The sequence below is a fragment of the Rhamphochromis longiceps genome, linkage group LG2 (assembly GCF_057381845.1).
Source record: "Rhamphochromis longiceps isolate RC_006_pf linkage group LG2, R_longiceps_female_GT1.1, whole genome shotgun sequence".
NCBI classification, from domain to species: Eukaryota; Metazoa; Chordata; class Actinopteri; order Cichliformes; family Cichlidae; genus Rhamphochromis; species Rhamphochromis longiceps.
The window spans coordinates 29,123,037-29,147,015 of record NC_140558.1 but is presented as its reverse complement, the minus strand read 5'-3'; the positions used below and the strand labels follow the sequence as shown (position 1 = coordinate 29,147,015).

General features: G+C 39.6%; 1 protein-coding gene across 1 annotated transcript in view; it reads left to right on the top strand.

Annotated features, from left to right (window-relative positions):
• Window positions 1-2,278: 2,278 nt before the first annotated feature.
• The window catches only part of ctnna1 (catenin (cadherin-associated protein), alpha 1), a 78,853-nt gene continuing 57,152 nt past the window's right edge, over window positions 2,279-23,979 (top strand). The window contains exons 1-6 of the mRNA XM_085421664.1: window positions 2,279-2,586; window positions 4,077-4,194; window positions 4,435-4,630; window positions 16,123-16,289; window positions 16,652-16,771; window positions 18,858-19,127. Coding sequence (XP_085277790.1) covers window positions 4,090-4,194; window positions 4,435-4,630; window positions 16,123-16,289; window positions 16,652-16,771; window positions 18,858-19,127 — 858 coding nt within the window. The 5' untranslated portion in view covers window positions 2,279-2,586; window positions 4,077-4,089. The remainder of the gene's footprint in view (window positions 2,587-4,076; window positions 4,195-4,434; window positions 4,631-16,122; window positions 16,290-16,651; window positions 16,772-18,857; window positions 19,128-23,979) is intronic.

The following is a 23,979-nucleotide window of genomic DNA, read 5'->3' as shown; positions in this document are numbered from 1 at the left end:
CTTGGATTAATCGCTCCAAAAGACCTGCTGCGACTCCTTTTTAGGTCTGAACTGACACCCCAGTGTTGGTTTTGTGTGTACAACATCATCATAACAATGTTGGCTCAACATTGCAACTGACCAGTCACGCTGTCTGAGCAAACCAACACAAGTAATCTAAATTTGGCTAAAAGAAATGCTAACTTGATCATATGTTTGTTAAATAAAATAACTTTTAAAAAATGAACCACTTACCATTTGTTCCATAAGAGTTTAATATAAACAAAGTAATTTGTTTTCTTTTTTCTCAATATTCCAAAGCTATCACGTCACAACAATATGACTGGTCAGTAGCAATGCTGACCAACATTAACAACACCAGCACAGAGATAAGAGATTATTTAGTCCAGCTCTTATCTAATATGGCATACTTCAGTCTTTTTATTCCTCTGTTTGCCTTTAGTGGCTTTCCTGAACAGTAGGCCAGTTGTACCTCTCAGGTCAGGTCTTTGCTGGATTCCCCCCCTTTCTCAAGCACATGATTTTCACAGGTCCATGTTAAGTAGCTTAACAAACACAAAAACACATTCCTCTGAAAGTGGTCAGGTACAAGGACTGGACTAAAAATGGCTAAAAAGCAAACAATGGCAGAAGAAAAGCCTGGAGGACTTTTACTTACAAACACTTTGCAATATTGCAAGAAAGTCTGGCTCCTTGGAAGCAAAATGTTACAAAATGAGGGGTAACTCAAGACTTTTTCACAGTACTGTATTTCTTTAAGAGGTGTCTTGTGCCATAAACACACATAACATTAGGAGGATACAGATTGAACTTAATTAATAAACTATTAATTGCCAGCTCTGCAGCTAGTTCTATACAACCAAGAACCAAGCACTGAAGCTACCACTGCTATACGTGTGTGCGTGTATGTGTGAATTAGAAAAGTGAGGCTAGAGGGGTGGCACCTGGCCTCTTTAGATAATCTATTTATGTCTTTCACACTTCATCAAGCCTGAACCAAAATACCCAGCACTTGAATATGTTTATCAAATGTCTCAGTCCACGACATATGTGAGATATATTTGCTCTTGACCTTGTAAGAGTTGAATTTGCACATGTTTGCGTATCCACAAAGCATTTCTAGATATAGATATGCTGGTTAATTTACTTGTCTTGAATGCCTGCAGTGTTTCCATATGATGTTTATTTATTAATAATAAATGAATAAATGGCGCTTCAATGTGCCCATTGTGTCTGTGCACCTGATGCCACATCAGCTGGCTTTCCCTAGGGGATTCTGTTATACAGAGTTGCTAACATGTAAAACCCATTAGCATTAACAAAAGATAAACATAATTTTAGTTTAAAACAAATCGAGCTGCTCTAAATTGAGTTAAAATTAAAAATTAAATCAACTGAAAGGAAGATAATCAGCAAGTTAACAGAAGGTACAAAATGTGCAAAAGTTTTGATTCACCCGTCTAGTTTTGCATATTTATGTTTTATGAAATATGTGCTAAGATAAATAGAAGTACAGTAAATAAGGAAAAAACAGAGTTTGCAGAATTCTAATGACTTTTGCACAGCACTATATAACGCAAATAGCTATTTGTGAGTCTTCGTGATACTTCACAAAAAGGTTTCAGTTTGAAAAGGCTCTGTTTTACATTCTGCTAGCGACGCACACACAGAGAGACAGTAAGAAAATAAGCAACAGACAAAAGAGCCACTGCCTGTGGTAATAACCTTAAACCTTGGAGTTTGTTATCGACACCGCCTCATTGCTGTCACTGAGTGGTGCAGTGCAGAGAGGAAAGTAAAGACAGGAGACAAAGGTCCAATACACGAGTTAGCAATAATACGAGATAATGAACTGATTTGCTCACGGAGAATTTCACTGTTTTTTAATGATTATTTTTTCTGTTGTGACAGACTTAAGAAGAGTAAATCTTTTTATGGCTTTCTAGTTTAGCCGTTACGATTGAATGTCGAAGAAATCCTGGCAGAAAAAACAAAACAAAAACTATTACAACAAAATGTCACGTCTGAAAATCCCCTCAAATCAAATGTCATATTTAAAAATCAGATTTCTTCATAATAACTACTTGCAGTTTATTTTCCATCCTCTGTCAGAAGTCTGTTTTTTCGCCCAACAGTTTAAATAGCTCTTCCCTACTCCTGCCTTTATGGAAGCAGTAATTAATCCATATATGGACATACACAGCGAGCGCCACGCCTAAAACACCTCCTGGTTTTACGGACTTGCTGTGGCCCGTGTCCTCCCTTCCCCGCTGCCTGGAAGTTCAGGAACTTGGTCACCGCCCAGCGCCCCCTCCTCCTCCTTTTACCTCATCTATTGTTGGGCAATACGTTACGCCATCGAAATTCTCTTAACCGAAACTTTTCAGCTGACTTGCTGGAGCTCTTGTGATACTTTTCTGTATAGCCGTCGAGCGGAGGGAGTGTTTATCGTGAGTGAGCGGCGCAGTTAAACTAAGTTCGTGGGGCGAGGAAACGGGAGGAGAACTTTTGACGCAAGGAATTCCGTAATTCCCATTCCTCCATTTTGAACTTTTAAACTTCACTTTGTCTAGCGGACTGTTGTCGGTGAGTATATAACGAGTCTTTCTTACTTTACATACAATGAATACTTAAACAAAATGAGTGGACTAGTTGTTTGGGCCGTCGGTAAAGTTTCTCGCAGAAAGCAGGCTAACAGTTGTTTGTCGCTTAGCATTAGCTTTAGCTCATCGCTGTGTTTGGAGAGCTCCGTGTTACAGCAGGCAACCTGCATTACGCTAAGCTAAGCTGGTTACCTGTTACCTGTAGCCTGCTGTTAATAAAGTATTGAAAATGACTTGAGGTGGACAGTTATTGGCTGTTAAATGTGTACACGAGTATCTTCTGCTTTGTATATTCTCGCTTAACGCTTTTTGACGGGGTAAAACCGACGTTTGTTTAGGTAGGTTTTGCAACAGGTGGAAGTTGAGCTAATGTTAGCACACCAGGTGATTGACCCACCCTAGTGCTTCTCAGCAAGTGTTAACATGTTTCTGTTTTGTTACGTAATTTTTCCTGTTTGGATACATTATATACACTTCTTGGTACCTACACATGGCTTAGTTTGACAGTTTTAAACCGTTAATATTATTATTTTTTGCCTAAGTCGCGTACATAAACCCCCCCAAACCTGCTAGACGGTTTCGATTTAATTTGCAGAGATTTGTAGATATCACTTTGCGACATGTACCACGCCCATACAGAGCAGTCGAACGCAGTTTCTCCCACGCTGGCCCAGATTAACCTTCGTCTCATGACTAGCATTTTAATGTTGCTTTCAGTGGAAATGCGTCATGTTGTCTGGACAAACAGACGTCTTCCTCAAACAACCTTTACAGAATTTTTTTTTTTTTTTTCCCCAATACACTTTTTCTTTCAATACAACATTATCAGTTTCACTGCGTGTTAACTCATGGGTAGAAACTCTGTGTATATTAGAAAGAAGAAAAGTGGTTAATAATACAGTAGAACTGAAAATAGCTCTAATATATAACGATTCACTATAAAATTAGAAAGCCATGGTTGCCATGTTCCCCTCTTAATATTTTTGTACTTTTGTTGGTAATGTAGGCTAATAGCTAGTGTTGTAATTCCTCACATAATACAGCTGACCAACTTTTCAGTTGAAGCCTCTCAGCCCTCGGGCCATCCTGATTATCCCTGCCCCTCCATGTTTGATAGCTAATCAATGGAGTCACAGCCACTGCCTGAAAAGAGAAATTGAAATTGGGCCACTGTGTTGCTGTGCTCTGCCGTTGGCATTCATTCTGAAAGCAATGGAGCACTGCTGGCTCTAACAAGGACTTTAATAATTTCTTTAATGCACCGAGTTCTAGACACTAGTCTGATAATCTGACAGAAATCTTGATTTGTGAAGAGAAATTATAACTTTTAAGTCATTCAGGGAAGCAAATATTGAGTAATCAAAGGACAGAGATGTCCATTTTTTTCTGTAGTCTACATTTTCTGCTTCAGAAGAATTAATTTGTCATTTGTTTTTGTTGTTTTATTATTATTTTTTTTTTTTTGAAACCCAGTAAACTAGACATCATGACTAGCAACACCGCACCAAACATCAACTTTAAATGGGACCCGAAGAGCCTGGAGATCCGTACTCTGGCAGTAGAAAGGCTACTGGAGCCTCTGGTCACACAGGTAATACAACAAGTATTAGTATTATTAAAATGAGGCACCTTACACATCTTATTTCACAAAACAGCAAAGTGAAAAAATGTGGTGTTTTTTCCCCCCCTGTGGTTCATTCTTGCATTTCACCATTTTAGAACTGTTATTTTGCCTTACTATGTCATATGTTGTTTGTTTTGTTTTTTTTAGACTTATCACAATTTATTAACTGTAGGCAGGTATATAATATCCTAATAATCTCTGCCATAGGTCACCACTTTGGTAAACACCAGCAATAAAGGCCCATCTAACAAGAGGAAGGGACGCTCTAAGAAGGCCCATGTTTTGGCTGCATCAGTGGAGACTGCTACCGAGAACTTCCTTGAAAAAGGCGAAAAGATTGCAAAGGAAAGTCAGTTCCTCAAGGATGAGCTGACTGCTGCTGTGGAAGATGTCCGCAAGCAAGGTATATTGAAAATACGAATTGCAGCAGTGTGGCTTCATGCTTGTACAGAGTGCCTCTTAAGATAGGACGGATGAAAAATAAACCATAAGCTATGTATACATCATCTACTCCAGCAAAAATCCTTGAAATAAGAATATGGTTTGAGTCTGATAGATTTCTTTTAGAAATGGGTTTTTCAATGAGGCCATTAATAGACTTTCAGTTTAAGCATGCACATGGTTCAGATTCATTTCATGCTAGATGGTGTCATTCCCGTACCTTCTGTGGGGATCAAATTTAACCACTTTTCCCAGAGAAGCCTGCGTGTTCTCTTAGCGCAGTGTTAGGATACTCCCCAGTTATCTGAACTTGAGAATCAACCTCACCATATTCAGTGTTGTATTTTCTGTGCTTCCTCCCGTTTCTTGTCCTTTGTTTTTGTTATAGAAGGATACCAAGATGTGGTTATATTATAGAGGTTTGCATAACATCAAATCAGTATTATTTTACTTGTTTCTTAATGTTCAGAACTTATTTTTGGGTAGTGTGTGGGGTATTCTTGGCTTTTAAAAATCCTTACTGAGCAGTCTACTATAAACTATGTAGTACTCACACGAAGAACTAAATTCCAATTTAAATCTTGTGTTTGCCAGAAATCATAAAATGTATACAAATTAGGGTGTAACATGTAATTGCACGTTCTGTACTGATTGCCAAATATCAACAGTTGTGAAAAAAAAAAGAGGTTTTGTATGATAGAAAATTTAGAAGATTTATGTTATGGTTAGCATCAAAAAGATTGATGCCGATTTACAGTTTTATTATATTTCTTCTAACATTGGAGTGATATCACACACACTATCTGGGCCCTACATTATTGTGCTCATCTCTGCGGAACTGGGGTTTTATGATTAGCACAGTGGGTTGAGGAAGGTTTCTGTACCCGTTAACAGCCCACTGTTAGAACCGAGACAGGGCACAAGTTTGCACCTACACCTGGATCTGCGTACAAGTCTGTAAGGTTTATTTGTACCCAAAGTTGGCGGTATTCAAGATTTTTCCTGGCTCAGAATAGGTCTTTGGATTTGACTCTGTATACAAGTCTGATTGATTCACATAGCCAAAGAGTGTGTTAGCAGCCTTAACAGAGGTCAATACACTTCCTGTGGTTTGGACTGTTTTGATAAACAAAATGCATTTTAGCTTGGAAAAACTTCAAAATCACAGCCCTGATCATTTTCCTTTTATCTAAGGCCAAAACGTTTGGTTTTTTTTTTTTTTTTTTTTTTTTTTTTTTTTTTTTTTTTTTTTTACAGAATAAACCCTGATATTGCAGATAACGTCAAAAGTGATCCGTGGAGGCTTGTGTTGGTGGAGAGGTCTGTTATTCTGTGTAATTAGTCATCTTACTGGGGTGATTAGTGGTATACAAACTCATATGGCAGAAGTGACGCATGAGCTGTGCACTGTTGTTCCCGCTTTTTAATCAGAATGCTTCCCTTCTTAGTTGTTGCCACGGAGACCAGAGAAGGAAAAAAAGTTTGCAGATGTCACCAGTGATGTCAAATTTATTTAAATGGCTATATCCACCTGCCTGGTGGGAGGCCTCCCACGCACAGTCCATTTCAAATTCAATTTCATGACTTCCTCAAGTCTCAAGACAGGAATCCACCATAAAAATCACCAGCCAATGCAATTACAATTTGTCTTGAGATAGCAGGTTCCATCATCTTAACAACCACACAGCAAGTCTCATTGACTCTCTCTTTTTCCGTATATCATATCCGTCTTTTGACACGCTAGGAGACCATTGAGACCAAGGAGCTATGACTGGAGGGTGGCTGTTATCACCTTCTGAAGTGACATCTTTGTAGCTCTGTCCTTTTTTTCTTTTTTTTTTTTCTTTTTTTTTCCTCTGCCCCCCTTCCCCTTGATGCCCAGTGAGTTAGATGTCCCCTGCTCAAGCTCAGCTCTGAGTATTTGGGAGGTAGAAGACATGTTGCTAGATAGCCTGTGCTGTGCTCAGTGCCCAGGAATGTTACTGTAGTTATGGTAAGCTGTCACTGGGCTGGAATTCAGTGACTGTTAGCTGGTGCCTAGGCCTGGCTGTCAGCTATGCCATGCTGCTCAGTGGAGCGTGCCTAGACTGATAATATAGCCATTGAGTAGGGTAAAACCACCCTGGATTCAGACAGCATTTTCTACCCAGCTGTGGATTACCAGCTGTTTAAAAGGAAACACAAAGAAATCACTGACATAATAATAAATAAAAACTCTGTATATATTGCATGTTCAAGTGGTTGTTGCAGCAATTATGCCCTCTTTTCCCTTTTAAAGACTTTTTGTTTACTCAGTCCTTTCTGTCTGCTCTTGTCCTTGTTCCATCTCTGTTGCCCTTCCCTCTGTGTCTTTGTTGTCCTGCTGTTTTGGAGCCTTACTGTGTGATATACATTTTAATCATTTCATCATGCACTTGGTGGGCCGCAGGTGAGCATTAAACAGATGGAAGTTTATTAAAGGAGCACTGATCACTATCTGTCCCCTGAAAATGGCCTTATTGATTTTGTTCAGGGGGGAGTAACATCCTAAGGGTGTAGCAGACTGTGTTTGAGGTTTGTGTTGTCGATCATTTGCACAAACTGCTTTCGCTCTGTCAGACTAAAATGGGCAGAATCTGCGCGAGTGGTGTGTTATGCCTTTAGTGGTGCAACTTTTAGATAAGTAAACAATGCTTCACTGAAGTAGGAAGAAAAACTCCAAATGTGCATTTTAAAAATACCTTCATTACTGTAAAGTTACAAGAGAAATGGTTGATTTTGTTAAATTTAATTAAAAAGTTATTATTGGTAACAAGTAGTGTCTCAGTAAATGTCCCAGGAAACATTAACATCTTTGTGTTAATCTGAGGTTTCAATAATTTCTTTATAACTAGGGATGGGTATCGTTTAGGTTTTATCCGATACTGGTGCCAAACTGGTACTTTTGAAACGGTGCCGGTGCTTAAACGGTGCTCAAACCGGTGCTTAAAGAATGGAGAACACAAAATTGATCCAAAAACCTCATGTTCAGCTGGGTTTGTGTGTTTTTATTTTTTTGTAAAAAGAAAAAAATGTTAACCTTTTCTGCAGCTATGGGGCATATATGATATCACTCTTGGCTGGAAGCAGTGCTTAATCAATGGGGAAAAAACACAAACTTTGTCCAAAAACCTCTCATGTTTAACTGTTTTCCACTTTTTCTTTGGTCATTTTAGCCTTTTTGGCCAGGGCGAAGGGAGCATCTGCCATCAAACAAGAAGACAGCTGCATGAAACTACAACGGTGTTTGCTAGTTCACCTTACATGCATTAATGTAATAACGTGGTTAGCCTACTCAGCGTAAATTACACACGGACAGCATTAAGCTACTCACACAGAGAAGAACGGCTGCTGCTGCCATCATCATCCGTCATCTTTTCTGCTACACTGGCAGGGCTAGGGGCCAGGACTCTCCTCTTCGTGTTTTTGGGGGATGTTGCTAACTCCGGGTTCGATAACAGGCAACCCACCCGCAGTAGATGCGCTCGGTGTGAGGTCTCGCAGCAAGCTATCAAATACGGCGCATTTTTCGGCTTTTAAAAAAAATGCTATGCGTCGCCAGGTGTTTCATCGGATTTGAGGTTTTACCTCCTTTGCACAGTATCACTTTAAAGCACTTGTTGCAGGCTGCTGAGTTTGCAAATTTTGCTGTGAAGTACAGCCAGACTTTTGACTGCTTGGCCTTGGGCATTTTTAATCTGTAGCTCTGCTCTAAAAGAACGTATGTACCTGGACCTGCCTACTATCCTCGGAAACGTAAAATGATTGGCTAGAATTCAAAGTGTATGACATCTCAGGGAGAAAAAAAAAAAAAGCACCGAAATAAAGCACCGAAATGTGCGCTGCTTTTCAGTCTGGTTACTACCGTTTATGTCAGAACCGGATACCGGTACCCATCCCTATTTATGACTCACTTTTCTTAGGTATTTGTAGTATTGCTCTATTTTAGATCTGCAGGGATTATTTAATGAATCTTTTGGACTGTTGGTGGTATATTGGAGACTGAGTTATTGTAACTGTAGATTTGTTTTGAAGCCAGTTGATGATATGACAGTTGCTGCTGATGTGGTGCTGCTAAAGCCACAGCCACTTCTGGCTCACAGATGGTCACAGCAGTGTTGTCCGTTGAGATACACGCGCCTTTGAATGACTGAAGCTTTCTACATTTGCCACATACAGTAAAAAATGTATCATTTCTGGGAGGAAGTCTATTTGCTTGTCTGTTTGACGTTGTAGTGTTTATATAAACTTTTTAAAACTGGTTCTCTGAACAAACCACAAAGCAGTATTTTGGCAGCGTGGATCTAGTGTGAACACAGCAGCCAAGCTGCTTTGCTTCCAACGTTCTATCTTCCTTTACAAGCTAGAAGGGACACGTTGGATCCCAAAGTGTTAAATCTGTCCATTTCTGCTTATTTGTTTGTTAATTTCTTTGAACAGTGAAATTTTAGAAGACGGTGAGTAAAATTAGTCATTTTAACTGCCTTTATGTTTCTGTCAAAATGGAAATTTAACATGAAATTTTGACAGTTTGGGGGAAGACGCCTTTTAAAAAATTTTTTTCTTGGTTTATTCATTAGGTTTAATTCAAGCAGGATTTTGTCCTAGAATTGTTTTTTTTTGTTAAACAATCACTTGTATAGTAAAATGTGTGACAGTGTAATAATGGCCTTTATTTACATTTTGTGTAAATAATTTGAAAGCTTCCATGCAATAACGTACACCACAGTATAGATACTGTTCAGAACTAGTCAGTTAGTTCCAGAATGCATCAGGCAAGCTAGGAAAATGGCTTCTGTGTTAGCACTTCTATATTTCACTGCCCCCCCCCCCAAAAAAAAAATAAATAAAAAATAGATCTGCTATCTAAATAATCAGGTTGAGATATGTGAAGTGTTTGGCAAGATCCTAATAACTGAAGGTAAACATTAACAGCTAAATTAATTTTCATTCATCTTTATTCCACATCACACTGGCCAAAGAAAATTATTCATTCTGCTTGTCATATCTCCTCTCCAGTTTCTATAAAGCTGCACCACATGCTAGAAAGGTAGACACAACAGGTTTTCTTTTTTTTTTTGGTTTCTCTCTTTTCTTTTTGTGGCTGCGCATTTCTGGGGCAACGATGGTGGTTTTACGATCTTTTTCAGAGTTTGAGGTTAAATGTGTCTCCACTGAAGTAAACTACTGATTTCCTGCTTTGTTCATGACTACAGAATTTATTTATGTGCCCAGTCAACTGTGCAGACCCATCCAATGTAGAACAAAGCATGGTGCTGGACAGAGCAGACACCGAGCCTTTTGTTGTGGTTTTGACCTCCCTTTTTTTGTGTGTGTGTGTGTGTGTGTGTGTGTGTCCATGTATAACCAGAAACGCTGACAAATGCCTATATCTCAGATGAAGATTTCAAAAACAAAATGTGTTCAGTCATTGGTCACTCCCTGTAGGCAACTACTACTATTAATGATTGTGTTTTTTACTCTTCTTTTTTTGTCTTTTAATGAACCACAAAAAAGTGATTCATTGCACTGAAAAGCATTTTTTTAAAAAAAATATTTTTATTGAAAAAAGAAAACAGTACTTGCAGTTACCAAAATACAATCAACCTAAGTAAATAAACTTAATATATATGAAAAAAAACAACGCCCCCCCCCCCAGTCCCACACAGATCAACACAAATGGCCTGTATTTATATAGCGCTTTTCTAGTCCCTAAGGACCCCAAAGCGCTTTACATATCCAGTCATCCACCCATTCACACACACATTCACACACTGGTGATGGTAAGCTACATTGTAGCCACAGCCACCCTGACAGAGGCGAGGCTGCCGGACACTGGCGCCACCAGGCCCTCTGACCACCACCAGTAGGCAACAGGTGAAGTGTCTTGCCCAAGGACACAACGACCGAGACTGTCCAAGCTGGGGCTCGAACCGGCAACCTTCCGATTACAAGGCGAACTCCCAACTCTTGAGCCACGATCGCCCCTTAAATACAACCATCAAACATATTAGAGGAATATAACAGTAACAGAAGTAGATTTAAACAGGCAACACCTCTAGACTAGCAAAATAAGAGCATAATGGGTTGCCACTTGTGAAAAAATTTGGCTGTGCAACCTCTCAACGTATATTTAATTTTTTCAAGTTTAAAAAAAAAAAAAACATCTTTAAGCCACCGGGAAATGGTAAGCAACCGGGAAATAGTAGGATACTTAACAGACTTCCAATGCAACAATATTAGACGTCTCGCTAATAGGCATGTGAAGGCTATAATATCCTCTTGTGTGGAATCAAGTGTAAGTGAGCGAACAGGAATCCCAAATACAGCAATCGGAGGACAAGGATGAAGAGTTACCCCAAGAACAGTTGACATAATAGCAAAATACCCTGTCCAGAAACCTTGTAGCTCAGGACACAGAAAAAACATGTAGCTAAGGTGACAAGGAGAACCATGGCATTTATCACATTTATTTTCCACTTCTGGATACAATTCAGAAAGTCTAGACTTAAAGAAATGCACCCTGTGTATGACCTTAAATTGAATGAGTCCAAGACAAGCACAGGAGGTGGAAGATCGTACCCTCGCTATAGCCTGTTCCCAAGACTCCTCATGTATTCGAATTCCTAGTTCTCCTTCCCATGTACACTTAAGCTTAACATTAGAGTGGTTGCTAAAAGACAGAATAGCATCATAGTTTCGAAATGGTTCCTCTGTGATGAGGAATAAATGATAACGTAGTTTCCCACTGCTGTTCTGGAGGTAAAGACGGGAAATTTGGGAAACACTTGGCAACAAAATTTCGAATTTGAAAATAGCGAAACAAATGGGTAATAGGGAGATTATAACGAGAAGACAAGTTGGGAAAACTATCGAAAACACCATCCACATATAAATGTTTGAACTGTTTTATACCCTTGTCACACCACACTGAGAATGTCGAGTCCAAAAGTGAAGGGGGAAACAAATGGTTGTCGCTTAGAGGACCCGAGGAAGACGGCATTACAAAATTAAAGTGATGTCTAAACTGAAACTAGATTTTGAGTGTGTTAAGAACCACCTGATTATCAGTGTACAGAGGGTTTTACGGGTAAAGAGGAATAGAGCAAAGCCGGTAAAGAAGAGCCCTTACGTGACGATAGCTCCAATTTACACCACGAGGAACCAGAAGATTTTAGCCAGTAGCAAAGTTTATGGATTTGAGCGGCCCAGTAGTAGGCTAAAAAATTAGGTAATGCAAGTCCTCCACTAAATCTGCATCGCTGCAGCAAAGTTTTAGAGACCCTCCCCAAATGAAAGAACAAATAATCTTGTCCAGTGAAACAAAAAAATGTTTTGGCAAAAATAAGGGAATTGACTGAAATAAAAAATTTTGGTAAGATGTTCATTTTAACAACATTAATCTTACCGATTAAAGAAAGGGGGAGATTACCTCATCTTTGAATATCAGATGTGATCCTTGATATAAGAGGAGACAAATTTGCTGATTTAGGGCCAGCTAAAGAGCGAGTCACGTTAATCCCTAAGTACTTAAACCCAGATGGACTGAGACGAAAGGTTAGATCGGACTGTTGAAGTTGACGTGCTGCCGTATTAACAGGAAAACACTCACTTTTCCCCAAATTTAATTTATAACCTGAAAACGAACGGAAGTTCTCCAGAATACTTAAAACAGCAGGGATGGAGCATGCAGGGTCAGTCATATATAATAAGTCATCCGCATACAATGATACTTTATGTGTAATTCCATTACGGATGATTCCCCTGAATACAGAAGAAGATCTCAGTGTAATAGACAGAGGCTCGATGGCAATGGCAAAAAGAGTAAGGGAGACAAGGGGCAACCAGGCGAGGAGGCCTGACGTCGTAACTGATGTGCCAACAAGCGACTAGCCTTGTAACCATATTCGTAATATGAGCCACGACTGCGTAGTAATAAGTGCTCAGCCTCTTTGGTTGACATAAGATCAAATTCTGCTTGCAAATCAAGGCGCTGCTTCAGTAATTCTGGAGAAGGGTTCAGTGTATAACTTTGATCAAGGTTACTAATTGCAGCTATAAGTTCTTTAAGCCTGGCATTAATCTTTTTATTAGCACGGACAGAGTAAGAAATAATTTGACCTCTCAGGTAGCATTTAAGAGTCTCCCATAGCAGAGAATATGAAACAGAATCATCCTGATTGAAGGACAAGAACTCCTCAATAGAGCTTGAAATTCACAAAATTCTTTATCCACCAGAAGGAGAGAGCTAAATCTCCAAAGTGGAGGACTACGTTTATGGGTAGAAAGCTGAACATCCAATAGCAGAGGAGAATGATCAGATATTACAATACCAGAATAGTCAGAAGAATTAACACATGAATTAAGAGTTCTGTCGATGGAAAAAAAAATCAATCCTGGAATAAGACTGGTGGACCTGAGAGAAAAACGTCTGTGAAGGTTCTCAGTCATCCAGGTCATCGTAGTCAAAGGAGCTTGCAAAGAAAAGTGTCTGGACTTCTTTAAGTTGCTTGAAGACGTTTCACCTCTCATCCGAGAAGCTTCTTCAGTTCTAAGGTCAAATGGTGGAGAGTCCCAGATATAAACCTAGTGGGAGTATCCCCCCACAGAGGGACAAAAGGACCCCCTGATGATCCTCTAATCCCCTGAGCCAAGGTGTGAAACTGGGCGTGGGTCCAAATCAGCCAGAGTTTCGGGTGAGTTCATGGTGAAACCTGGCCCCACCTTATCATGCGAATTCCTGAGGTCAGATGGCCCAGGATGTGAGTGGGCGTTAAGGCATCTGGGAAGGGATCTCAAAACTGGATTATAGATGGCAGAGAGTTGGTGTCGTAAACCACCGCCTCTGTTCAAAGATGGTCGCTCACAGTGGACATAGATGGCTTCTTTCACTCCTCTTTCAAACCATCTGTCCTCTCTGTCCAAAATGTGAACATTGGCATCCTCGAAAGAGTGTCCTTTATCCTTAAGATGCAGATGGACTGCTGAGTCTTGTCCTGTGGAGGTGGCTCTTCTGTGTTGTGCCATGTGCTTGTGAAGTGGCTGTTTGGTCTCTCCAATGTAGAGGTCTGGGCATTCCTCGCTGCACTGTACAGCATACACCACATTGTTAAGTCTGTGTTTTGGCGTTTTGTCTTTCGAGTGAACCAGTTTTTGTCTGAGCGTGTTGCTGGGTCTGAAATACACTGGGATGTCGTGCTTGGAGAAAACTCTCCTGAGTTTTTCCTGATACACCGGCTACATAGGGGATGACAATGTTGTTGCGTCTGTCTTTCTTATCCTCCCTCGCTGGTGTCTGATCTTCTTTTCTGTGCCTCTTTGCTGACTTTTAGAACGCCCATTTAGGATAGCCGCATGTTTTAAGTGCTTCCTTTACACGTGTGTGTTCCTTCTTTTTTTCCTTCAGGCTTAGAGGGAACATGTTCTGCCCGGTGGTGTAGGGTCCTAATTACTCCAAGTTTGTGTTCCAGAGGGTGATGGGAGTTGAACAGGAGGTACTGGTCCGTGTGTGACAGACCAGTGCCTCCATTGGCAGCTTTATCGATCGCCAGCTGCGTCTTCACCGCCTGCAGGTCGAACTTAATGGTAGACAAAGCATCACCAAGAGTATCCTGAAGTTCCTTTTTAAAGATGTCGGCGATATCTTTCCTCAGTGAAGCCAGCAACTCGACCTTGAGAGAATCAATATCAGGATTAGCTTGACATGTGGGGGGGGGGCTTTGCAGGAGACGACGGCTCACTCGAGGGTGTGGTCGCGGTTTGCAAACTAGGCCTCAGTTGTGTTTGAATAGTACTGCGGGTTTTAACATTTTTTTTTTGCTGCCATTTTACGCCGGCCCGAGTAAAACTTCTCAACAAGACAATCCACAAACCAAAACAGGACTGGAAATATGGCCAAAACGTGCGAATAAATAACAATTTAATCAAAATTGGCGCGAGCTCCCAGACTCTCTTCCTACTCCATCAAAGCTCAACTGGAAGTCCCACTGAAAAGCATTTTATGCAGATTTTGTGATACATGGCTTGCTGTGTACGAATGTGTGTCTCATATCTCTAAATCACTGCCTTCATGAGGCATGTGCCAGGTAGAGCTGGGCAAGTAATCAGATTTTCATCTTGGTTGTCATATGGGCTTCTGGCATTTTATGAAAACAAAATAATTGGTATACAGTGGTTATTCTTCTGTTTTCATTTTTGCTATGCTGTCTGTAACGGCGGATATGTAAAGCTAGCTCATATTCACGTAATATAAAGTTTGTGCTTTTATTTTGGTAACGAATGGTTCTAGCTACAGTCGACAGGGGAACAAGGGTTTGTAATGTATATGATTTAATTTGAGCAATCTGAAATGCATAATATGTATTATATAGTTTAATAAAAAACGTTAGACCAGCGTAATGAGCGATTAAGATGGTGTTACATGAATAATATGGTAATTGTTTGTTTGTCTAGCTCTTACATTGGTTCGTTGTCTGATACACGGCAAGGAATAATAAAGGTCATTCAACAACCATCAGTTCTGGCCTTCTCAGTTCGACTGGATGCTACACTGTCCTTGTTTTAAACACAGTGGTGCACTTTTTTTTTCCCCCTTCCTAAAAGGTTCAGCTCATCTGCTGACTAAAGGAGAACCTTCGGTCAACAGTATCCATTTAGAGGAAGCAGAACTCGGGACATTTATGTAGTTCAATCCTTGGAAGGATTATCAGTTGTCTACAGCTGTCTTTTCTCTGGATTGCTCAGGGTCTCTCGCCTAGTCTGCTTGCAGTAGCAGATGACAGTTGGCTGTTGGCTTCGTCTCTCTGTCATTCACCGTATGGTTGTTGTGCAAGTCTCACGGGGCTCACTAGTCCGCTGCTTTCTGTGGCTCCCTTTGCACCCTTTTGCACCTGCAGACATTCTGCAGTAAATACAGGCCGGTAGAGACTTGGCAGTTGCCCATGCGAGACAGACTTTATAATCACTAGTCAGGGCCTTACTCCTCACTGGATGAGCTGCTGTTGTCCATTTCATTTTTAAAAAAATATTTTTGTCATGTAACTTTACAATTCTCAATAGAATTATATTTAAAAGTATCTACATTTTAAGCACAAATATAAATAAATAAAATAAAATATTGTCCCAAATAATACTCACTATTTTTCCCATAATAAATGTGATATCAATGTTAACAGCTCAGTAGCATGTTTTCTTTTATTTATTTTTCTTTTTGTTACTGTGAAAGATGTGAAAACTCTTTCCCAGTCACAGATGCCTGGGGGTTCAGAAAGAAAAGGTCATAATGGTTTAAAATGGTTGCTTTTGGACAAATGCTTGTAAAAATGTTTTGAACAGGTTTCTCATGTAAGGTTTCTGTTTAAATCTTGGATATGGAGCTGATTTTTTTTTTTTTTTTTTTTTTTTTTTTTTTTTTGTGCTTTGTTTCTCTACCTGAAGGTGAGTCAATGCGTCAGGCCTCTGGAGAATTTGCAGAAGACCCCTGTTCATCTATGAAGAGAGGCAATATGGTTCGTGCAGCCAGGGCCCTCCTGTCAGCAGTTACGCACTTGTTGGTGCTGGCAGACATGTCTGATGTCTACAAACTTCTCGTGCAACTTAAACTGGTGAGATGTTGAATTCTCATGCATAACATACATCGATAATTCTAATTAAAGTGTCACTAACAATGAAGTGAATGCAGAGTTGGTAGAATCAGTTTGATTTAATATTTCTATTTGTCAGTAATTGCCTCAACCTCTTCATTCAAGTGCAAATTGAAATCTTGCATTCTCTCAAACTTTTGGGAACAGCTTGATGTCTTAATTGATCAATCCTAACTCATACTTGAATTTTAAAAGCAAGCATAGACATTACTAATCTAAGTTAACACTTAATGTTGTGCAAACTGCTAATTCAGTCAAGTACTGCTTGTGTTTCAATTACTGTCTTCAGTATTGCAGCAACTCTTTCTATCTGTGTGGCTCAGGTGGAGGACAGTCTGGCCAAAGTGCGCAACGCAGGTACAGAACAGGATTTGGGAATCCAATACAAGGCCTTGAAACCAGAAGTGGACAAGCTGAATGCCATGGCTGCCAAGAGACAGCAGGTAATTGAAAAAAGTGATAGACAGGAGCAGAGTTACAGAATCTGTATTATAGCTTGAACACGGTTGGAAATTTTTTGAGTGACTTCAGTACTTGTAACCAAAAACGTGCTCCAAACAGCACAGTGACAAGTGACTATAAAAGTCTTGAGTGAGAAAGAAACATGTCCCAAAATTTACATTAAATTCAGCCTTCTAATTAGTATACAAGTATCGGAGTGATTTGTGTTTTTAAAATGATTATAGCTGGGCTATATAGCTATATATGATTATAATGGGCTTTTTTTTTTTTTTTTTTTTTTTTTATAAATCGGTTACTAGCTTGTCTCAAAAATCAAAACTTTAGATTTTAGCATCAATAAAATGATGCTAAAATCTACACAAATATTGTACACTCCCAAATCATTCATCCATCAATTTTATTCCACTAAAGCTGGGCAGACACTAATTTTTTATTTTATTTTTTTTTCCCTTTTTTTTTTTTTTTTTTTCCAGTCGCGCGATTGAGCTCCTGCTCAAACTGTACGATTGACTCGCAGGGGTTAGAAGTTCATAGGTCATGATGCAGGGTCTCACACTATACGACCCGATGCTCTGATGTGACCCGAGTGCTCACACTGTGCCTCCATAAAATGAAGGTTATAACAGAAATTCTGTCGCTCGTTCTCCCTCTCTGTCTTTCACTCACACAGACACGCACACCACCATCATCAACTTTGTTAAATTGCTAATGAAAAACATTGATCAGGCAGCTGTGATTGAGCAGCAGTGTAGATCCAACTATTTTCACGGTTGTTGTGGTCGTGATAATTTTGTGAGGCCACATCGAAAAGGCTCGGATGAGCTTGCCATAGTTCTACAAGTTGTACCTCCATCGCTTGTTTCCAGATCACACGCTGCACTGCCGTGCTGCGCCGTCTTTTTCGCTGACATTTGTGTTTGCGCGTGCGCAGTGTGAGAAACTGCGGTGACACCCTCACGACCAAGCGATTGATGATCGGGAGCTGGTTGTGAGGTGTCAATCGCTTCTCGTTACCCCACGTATACTACACGATGCATGACGCACGATGAAGGCCAAAATCGGGCCGATCGCCAAAACGGTCGAACGACTCAAAAATCGGCTCAAAATGGGCCAAAAATCGCACAGTGTCTGCCCAGCATTACTCAGTTCAGAGTCACTAGAGTCTATTCCAGCTGTCATAGGGCTGTGAATATAATATAAAAGTGAAACCTTGTTTGCAATTGAAAATGAAGGTCAAACAGACCAAAATGTCAATTGCCCTCCGACATTTATTATCTTAAGCTACTTAGCACATCATACTATAACATTTTTTTATTTTTTTTTATTTAATGGTGTAATGTGTTGAAACTTGCTTTTGGACATTTATGTGACTTTGCTGATGGAGATGGAGGAGAGGAAGTGGGTTGTGACCTTTTGCCAATGTCCCAGCGTGCTGGAATTTGAATAGTGGACTCACTGCTTTGGGAATTGGTGATCAGTAGTATGTTCTCCTTCTTGGCCATCGAGTCATCTAACTGATAATAGTTTTGAGAGAAAATTACTTTTTTAACTACAACATTTGGGTGTGGATGGAAATGTTTAACAAAAGTGAAATCAGGAAGTAATAGGGCTTAATTGCAAACGAGTAGTAGAGATAAAAGCCTTGGGAGTAGTCCAGTTGGAGCTGAAGTAGTTGGTGTATGTAAGCTAGTTGTTGTTGTTTTTTTTTTTCGTTGTAAATGTATAATAAATCTACAATGGGGTAGTGATCGCTATCTCCTCTCCTCCTCCTGTGAATCTGTAACTAGAGTACAATGCTATGGTCTGAATAGTGATGTATTAAATCGCAAAGGCACTTTATATTGACCTGATTATGACTGTATTTTCTGCAAGGGACGGAAAAAAATCTGGGTCATCTACAATAAACTGCTACACTTGGTGTCTTTGTAAGGGCATGACAAGTCCATTTTGAATATAAAGTATATTACCACACTACCTCCCATAGCTGTTCCTCCTCAAAGTTGAACATTTTTATCATTTTTTTTCTGATCTTTTTTTAAAAATTTTTTTAATTCTTCTTAATTCTAGGAACTAAAGGACGTTCAGCACAAGGACCAAATGGCTGCTGCCCGTGGGGTGCTACAGAGGAACATCCCATTGCTGTACACAGCATCCCGTGCCTGCCTGCAGCATCCTGACGTGGCAGCATACAAGGCCAACCGTGACCTGATCTACAAGCAGCTGCAGTCTGCAGTGTCCGGCATCTCCAATGCTGCCCAGGCCACTCCCACCGGAGATTCAGCACTCAGTCAGTCAGGAGGGGGTGGAGAGCTTGCCGATGCCCTCAACAATTTTGATGTAAGTCAAATGAGTGGCTTACAAGTCACAACCTGACTTGTCACACTTCCAGGTATCTGCTTAATCTAGAAAAGCATGACATTTAAAATGACATTTTTCCTAAGTCTAACAACAAAGGCCTGACTAGGACGAAACATTAGACTTGGGTCAGAATGCTAGTATATAGAGCTAACCAAACTGACTCATGAAATGACGAAAACCCCCCAAAGTTAGTGAGGTACATGGACAAACTTGGGACATGGCTTTAAGGCACATGCTTGACTCACTACTACTCCATTCTTTGAAGGACATAGATTAGTCCGTCTTTATGAACGCATCATAAGGAGGGGGGCGGAGAGGGGGTGGAGATATAGCCTCAAAGCTGTATCACAACATTCAATGGAAATGTGCTAAATTTCTGACGATATATGACATAAATAATAAAATAAATAAAATAAATCAGTTATTGCAGTTTGCAGGCATCAACATGTAGAGCAAAGAAAATAAAGGTCATCTTCTGTCCTTTTCCAATGAGCTACTGTCACTGATGACGCACTGCCTAATCTGAAGTGCGTATTTATTGAAACAAGTTGCCAACAGCAACATTACAGTGCAGAGGTAGTGACACAGCATCAGTCAAATTTAACCACGAAAGTAAAAGTATAACTGCCATATGCTTTTAAAAATGACTAAAGTAACATGAGTCTTAGAGCTTCACATTATTGTTGCATAAAATGGAAAAGTTTTTTTGTTTTTTTTTTTACCTGTGATGAGGATGTGTGATGGGTCAGGTTTTACAAAATGTATTGCTTAAGAAAAATGAACTTGAAAGGTATATAAAACGTGTGATAATGTACTCATAATATTTATAGGAAACAACATCAGGATAACAGCTGGAAAACACAAAGCTAATCAACTTAATGCAGCCTGGGGTGATAAATGCAGAGAAGATTAACCTGATTTCTCTTCCATTGCCACTTATTCTGTCACACTTGCAAAGTAACTTATTGTTTACAAGAGATTTTTCATGTTAAGATAAAGTCCAAAGACATTCAACAAATCCACGAGACAAATTAAGCTCCACAGAAGTACAGGTTTCTGTTGTGTCCTCTTTTGCTCAATGAATTATTCATCTTGTATTGGTTATTAAGTCATTTCGCAAGTAGCAGTGTCTTGATGTGTTGCTCATACTGAGACACTGTGTATTCGTGTGATTGATGCAATTCGCATGCTCATGTTTTATTAGCCAGTGGCTGTATGATGCATTGTTTAATTACTCATAGTTATTGCAGACCATGGTATTTCTGCTGGTTGACATGGGAGGTTTGGGAGTTGCTTGCACAGTTATTCCCGGCCTAGAATGTGACCCGTGGGAAGGGTGACTGCGCGTAAGCAAGATCTGCATGCAAAGGTAATGAGTCTGTGTTGCCATTAGTAAAAGAAAGCAGTGCTTTTTCCTCAGTAAATGAAACTCGAGTTAACTGAATTTGCTAAACAAAATTTGTTTTCTAAAAATTATTTGGTAATGGCCAAAGCACCTATTTATTTCATCTAGAGCTGGGAGATACTTATTTGTATCTCTCTGAAATTAGTAGTCAATTTGACAGTTAAAAGATTTGTACCAACAAAAATGGACATCTTTGGTTAAACAACCTTTTTTTTGATTTATTTTACTTTTAATGTATAACACCAGTTAATTGTTGTTTCTGAGATCTTATGCCATGCACCAGGCTGCAGTGCCCCCCTTGTGCACTTTCTCTCAGGGGAGATGTAAACGAGAAACCTGAAAGACAGACATGTGAACCAGCATGTTTCAGAACTTTGATATAGAAAATGAATGGCTCTATGTAGGGTGTAATCTGGTGTGGTTGTTAGTGGAGAAATGTGAACCTACACTAACGTGTGGGGAAAAGAAGGCGCCTGCTAATGTCAACCACACTTTGCAGGCTAATAATCAGGTTTTTATTTATTTAGCTTTTTGTGCGTGTGTGCAATCTTATGTGTGATGTGATACATTTTGTATTTTAGTGAAGAATTGGTTTCGGAAGGCCCTTAAGTGGTTTTGTTACAGTTTTTAGTCTTTTTGCTGTTTATTTATCTTGTTTTGGGTCCTATAACTAGCGAATTGGTCACAGGCAGTTGCTAACGCTACTAGGTAACCCTCTAATGTATTTACTTCACCCTCATATGTCAGCACTACCCTTCACTCCTGTTGAAGGGTAGTTGTTTGAAATACTCACCTGAAAGTTGAGAGAAATAACTCAGGATCTACTCACTTGGTTGTTAATGCTTATTTCGCCTGCCATGACTGTAGGCCGCCAAAATTCAGCGGCATTCTATTCCCTGATTTCTATATTGCTGCTAGTGTCTTGATGTATTAGATGACCCCTGGACAAAACCATTAAAGGCTTTCAAATTTTGTCACGGTTAGGGTGCCTGAGAATTCCAATGTTTAAAGGATTTGTTGCTTTTCTTTTTTGGAGGTGGTGGACTCAATAAGCCAAAAGGCAAGATGCTCTCCGTTTGATTCAGTACCCGCTAGAATAGGAGAAAAAAACAAAACGCTTGACTAAAACTATACTTAAGGTAGTACATGTGTTATGTAAGACCGTCTTCTTTGAGTGTCCTTCATCAACTAAGCATTACTTCTCAAAGTAGTCCCACTTGGGAATATAACACAATGCCGTTTGTGCATTGAACAAATGTGTATTTTTAGGGCAAGGGTAGGCTGATGGCTGAAAGAAAAGAGTTTGATGATATCATAGTTGGCTTGCGTCAAGCCCTTTTTTTGTGTTTAAAATATTTTTTTTCACTCTAGAATAAAAAGATCATTAGTATGAAAGCTTTTCTGCCTAACGGCATCATTTCTGAGTGATTAATTAATATTGATCAGGTGACAAAAAAAAGCCCTTGTATCTGTTGCATCAGTGATTATTTTACAGGTAATTACACACACTCTAAATAAACTGGAATGCAGGCCTTTTCCAGAATACCTAGTTGTGGTGCCCACTTTCAAGTGCAAGGCAAAATTAGCAAATGAGTCAACCCCCGCCATCTCTCTCCCTCTCTCTTTTTTTTTCCTCCTCCATGTCTCTCTCGTGTGCCTGTTGCCATGGTGATATGACACGCAAGCAGAGGAGGTCAGATGAGACATAACGGAGGGGGGCTGGAGGTGGCAGTGATAGAGGGCGGGCTGCCTAATAAACCACGATTGTAACAGCTGAATTGTTGAATATTTTTCAGCAATAGGGCATCTGCAGCAGTATTGCAGAGTTCATTTCTCCCCGAGTAAGTTGGCTGTCTTAGACTGTCACAAACGTTGTATTGATACCTTAACCCTCCGCAGTCACCACCAGCAGCCTTTCTCAGCAGATTTACCCGTGTGAAGTGAAACGTTTAAGTTGGCTCCCTTGTCCTACAGATATATGGAAAAAAGTGTGGGTTGCTGGAGCACCTCTTAGACTGAGATGAGCGATAAATACTACCCAACTAATACTTGAAAGAAAAGAAAGTTGTACAGTTGCATGGAAAAATATGGAGACCCCTGAAGAATATCTGATTTAATTAAAAAGAAAATATATATATTTTTTGTTTGTCTTTTTTGCGCTGGAAGTATCGATGGTGTCCTGTTTTTGGTTACTTCTTGAGTTCAGTCCTTCATCAATATTTACAGTGTTAATATTGTAAACCTTCTTGACTTTGGTTGAGAGGCAAGTGACATTGTTGAGGGCAGCAGTGTTTCAAAAATTGAACTATTTATAACAAAGAACGCTGTGAGCACAGTGAGGAGGGGAAAAAGAAATCCCTATGCTGACGGCCTTTTTGCACTAAGGACTTTAAGTGCTGACGTTCATTGGACTTGTATAGAAAATATATACTGAGACGGCAAAAAAATACAGCCTGTGGAAATTGGTCTATAGGCACATATCACAGCAGTTTTTGTTTTCCTTCTTCTTTGTCAAGGAACTTTCTTTGCCACACCCTTTTCTGAGATATTTTTGGGCAAGCAGGGCACATGCCTAAAACAGCTGGAAACTGTTTTTCAACTGCTGTTTGATTTAAAAAACAAAAAAAACAAAAAACAAAAACTTGAAACCTTACTTGAACATAATCAAGCTTAAATTAAGAAAAACGAGCAGTGCCTAAACAAAATTAACTGGAGGAGCATTTAAACTATGATGAAAGTGATTTCTTCCAGGATGACTATGCTCCCTTCAGTAATGCACAAATGGTTGCTGCATGGTTTGAACTTGAAAGGAGAGAAAATACTCAAAACAAGGCACCTTGCAGCAGTTCTCAAGCTTACTAAGGTTTAAGTCGTCACCATGTGTTCAGGTTCATCTGCTACTGTATTCAATTCTTTAGCTAATAAATTAATGGGGTTCTCAATCACAAACTCTACTGTTACTGTTTTTATTACACTAGAAACAACATTTGGGTTACATTTTGTAACTTGGTTTTCCCATGAAGAACCTGCAAAAGGTATATCCGCCCCAGGGTCAAACTGTACAGTGGAGGCTCAGCCTGTTTTAAATGCCTTAAATTACACCATTTAAACCATTTTCCTTGCCAGTGCCTTATTTTCTTAAATTCTTTATCCCTAAATTTTGTGTTTATTTTTTTTTATATATAAGCCATTTTATTTTTCTGTGTGGGAACCTAATGGCTTTTTAGCAGAGTGTGTTAACTATGTGAAGTGTGGCCTTTTCTGAGAATTTATTTTCTTCACCATTTGTGGTAGGACCATTTTAAACCAGGACATGTTGCTTTGGGGAGAGAGAAAGAGAATGTATATTAGACTTTATCATTATTACCTGCTTAACTTGAAGCAGTGTATTTAAATTGACAGCAAAAGTTACTTTCACTTTGTCCC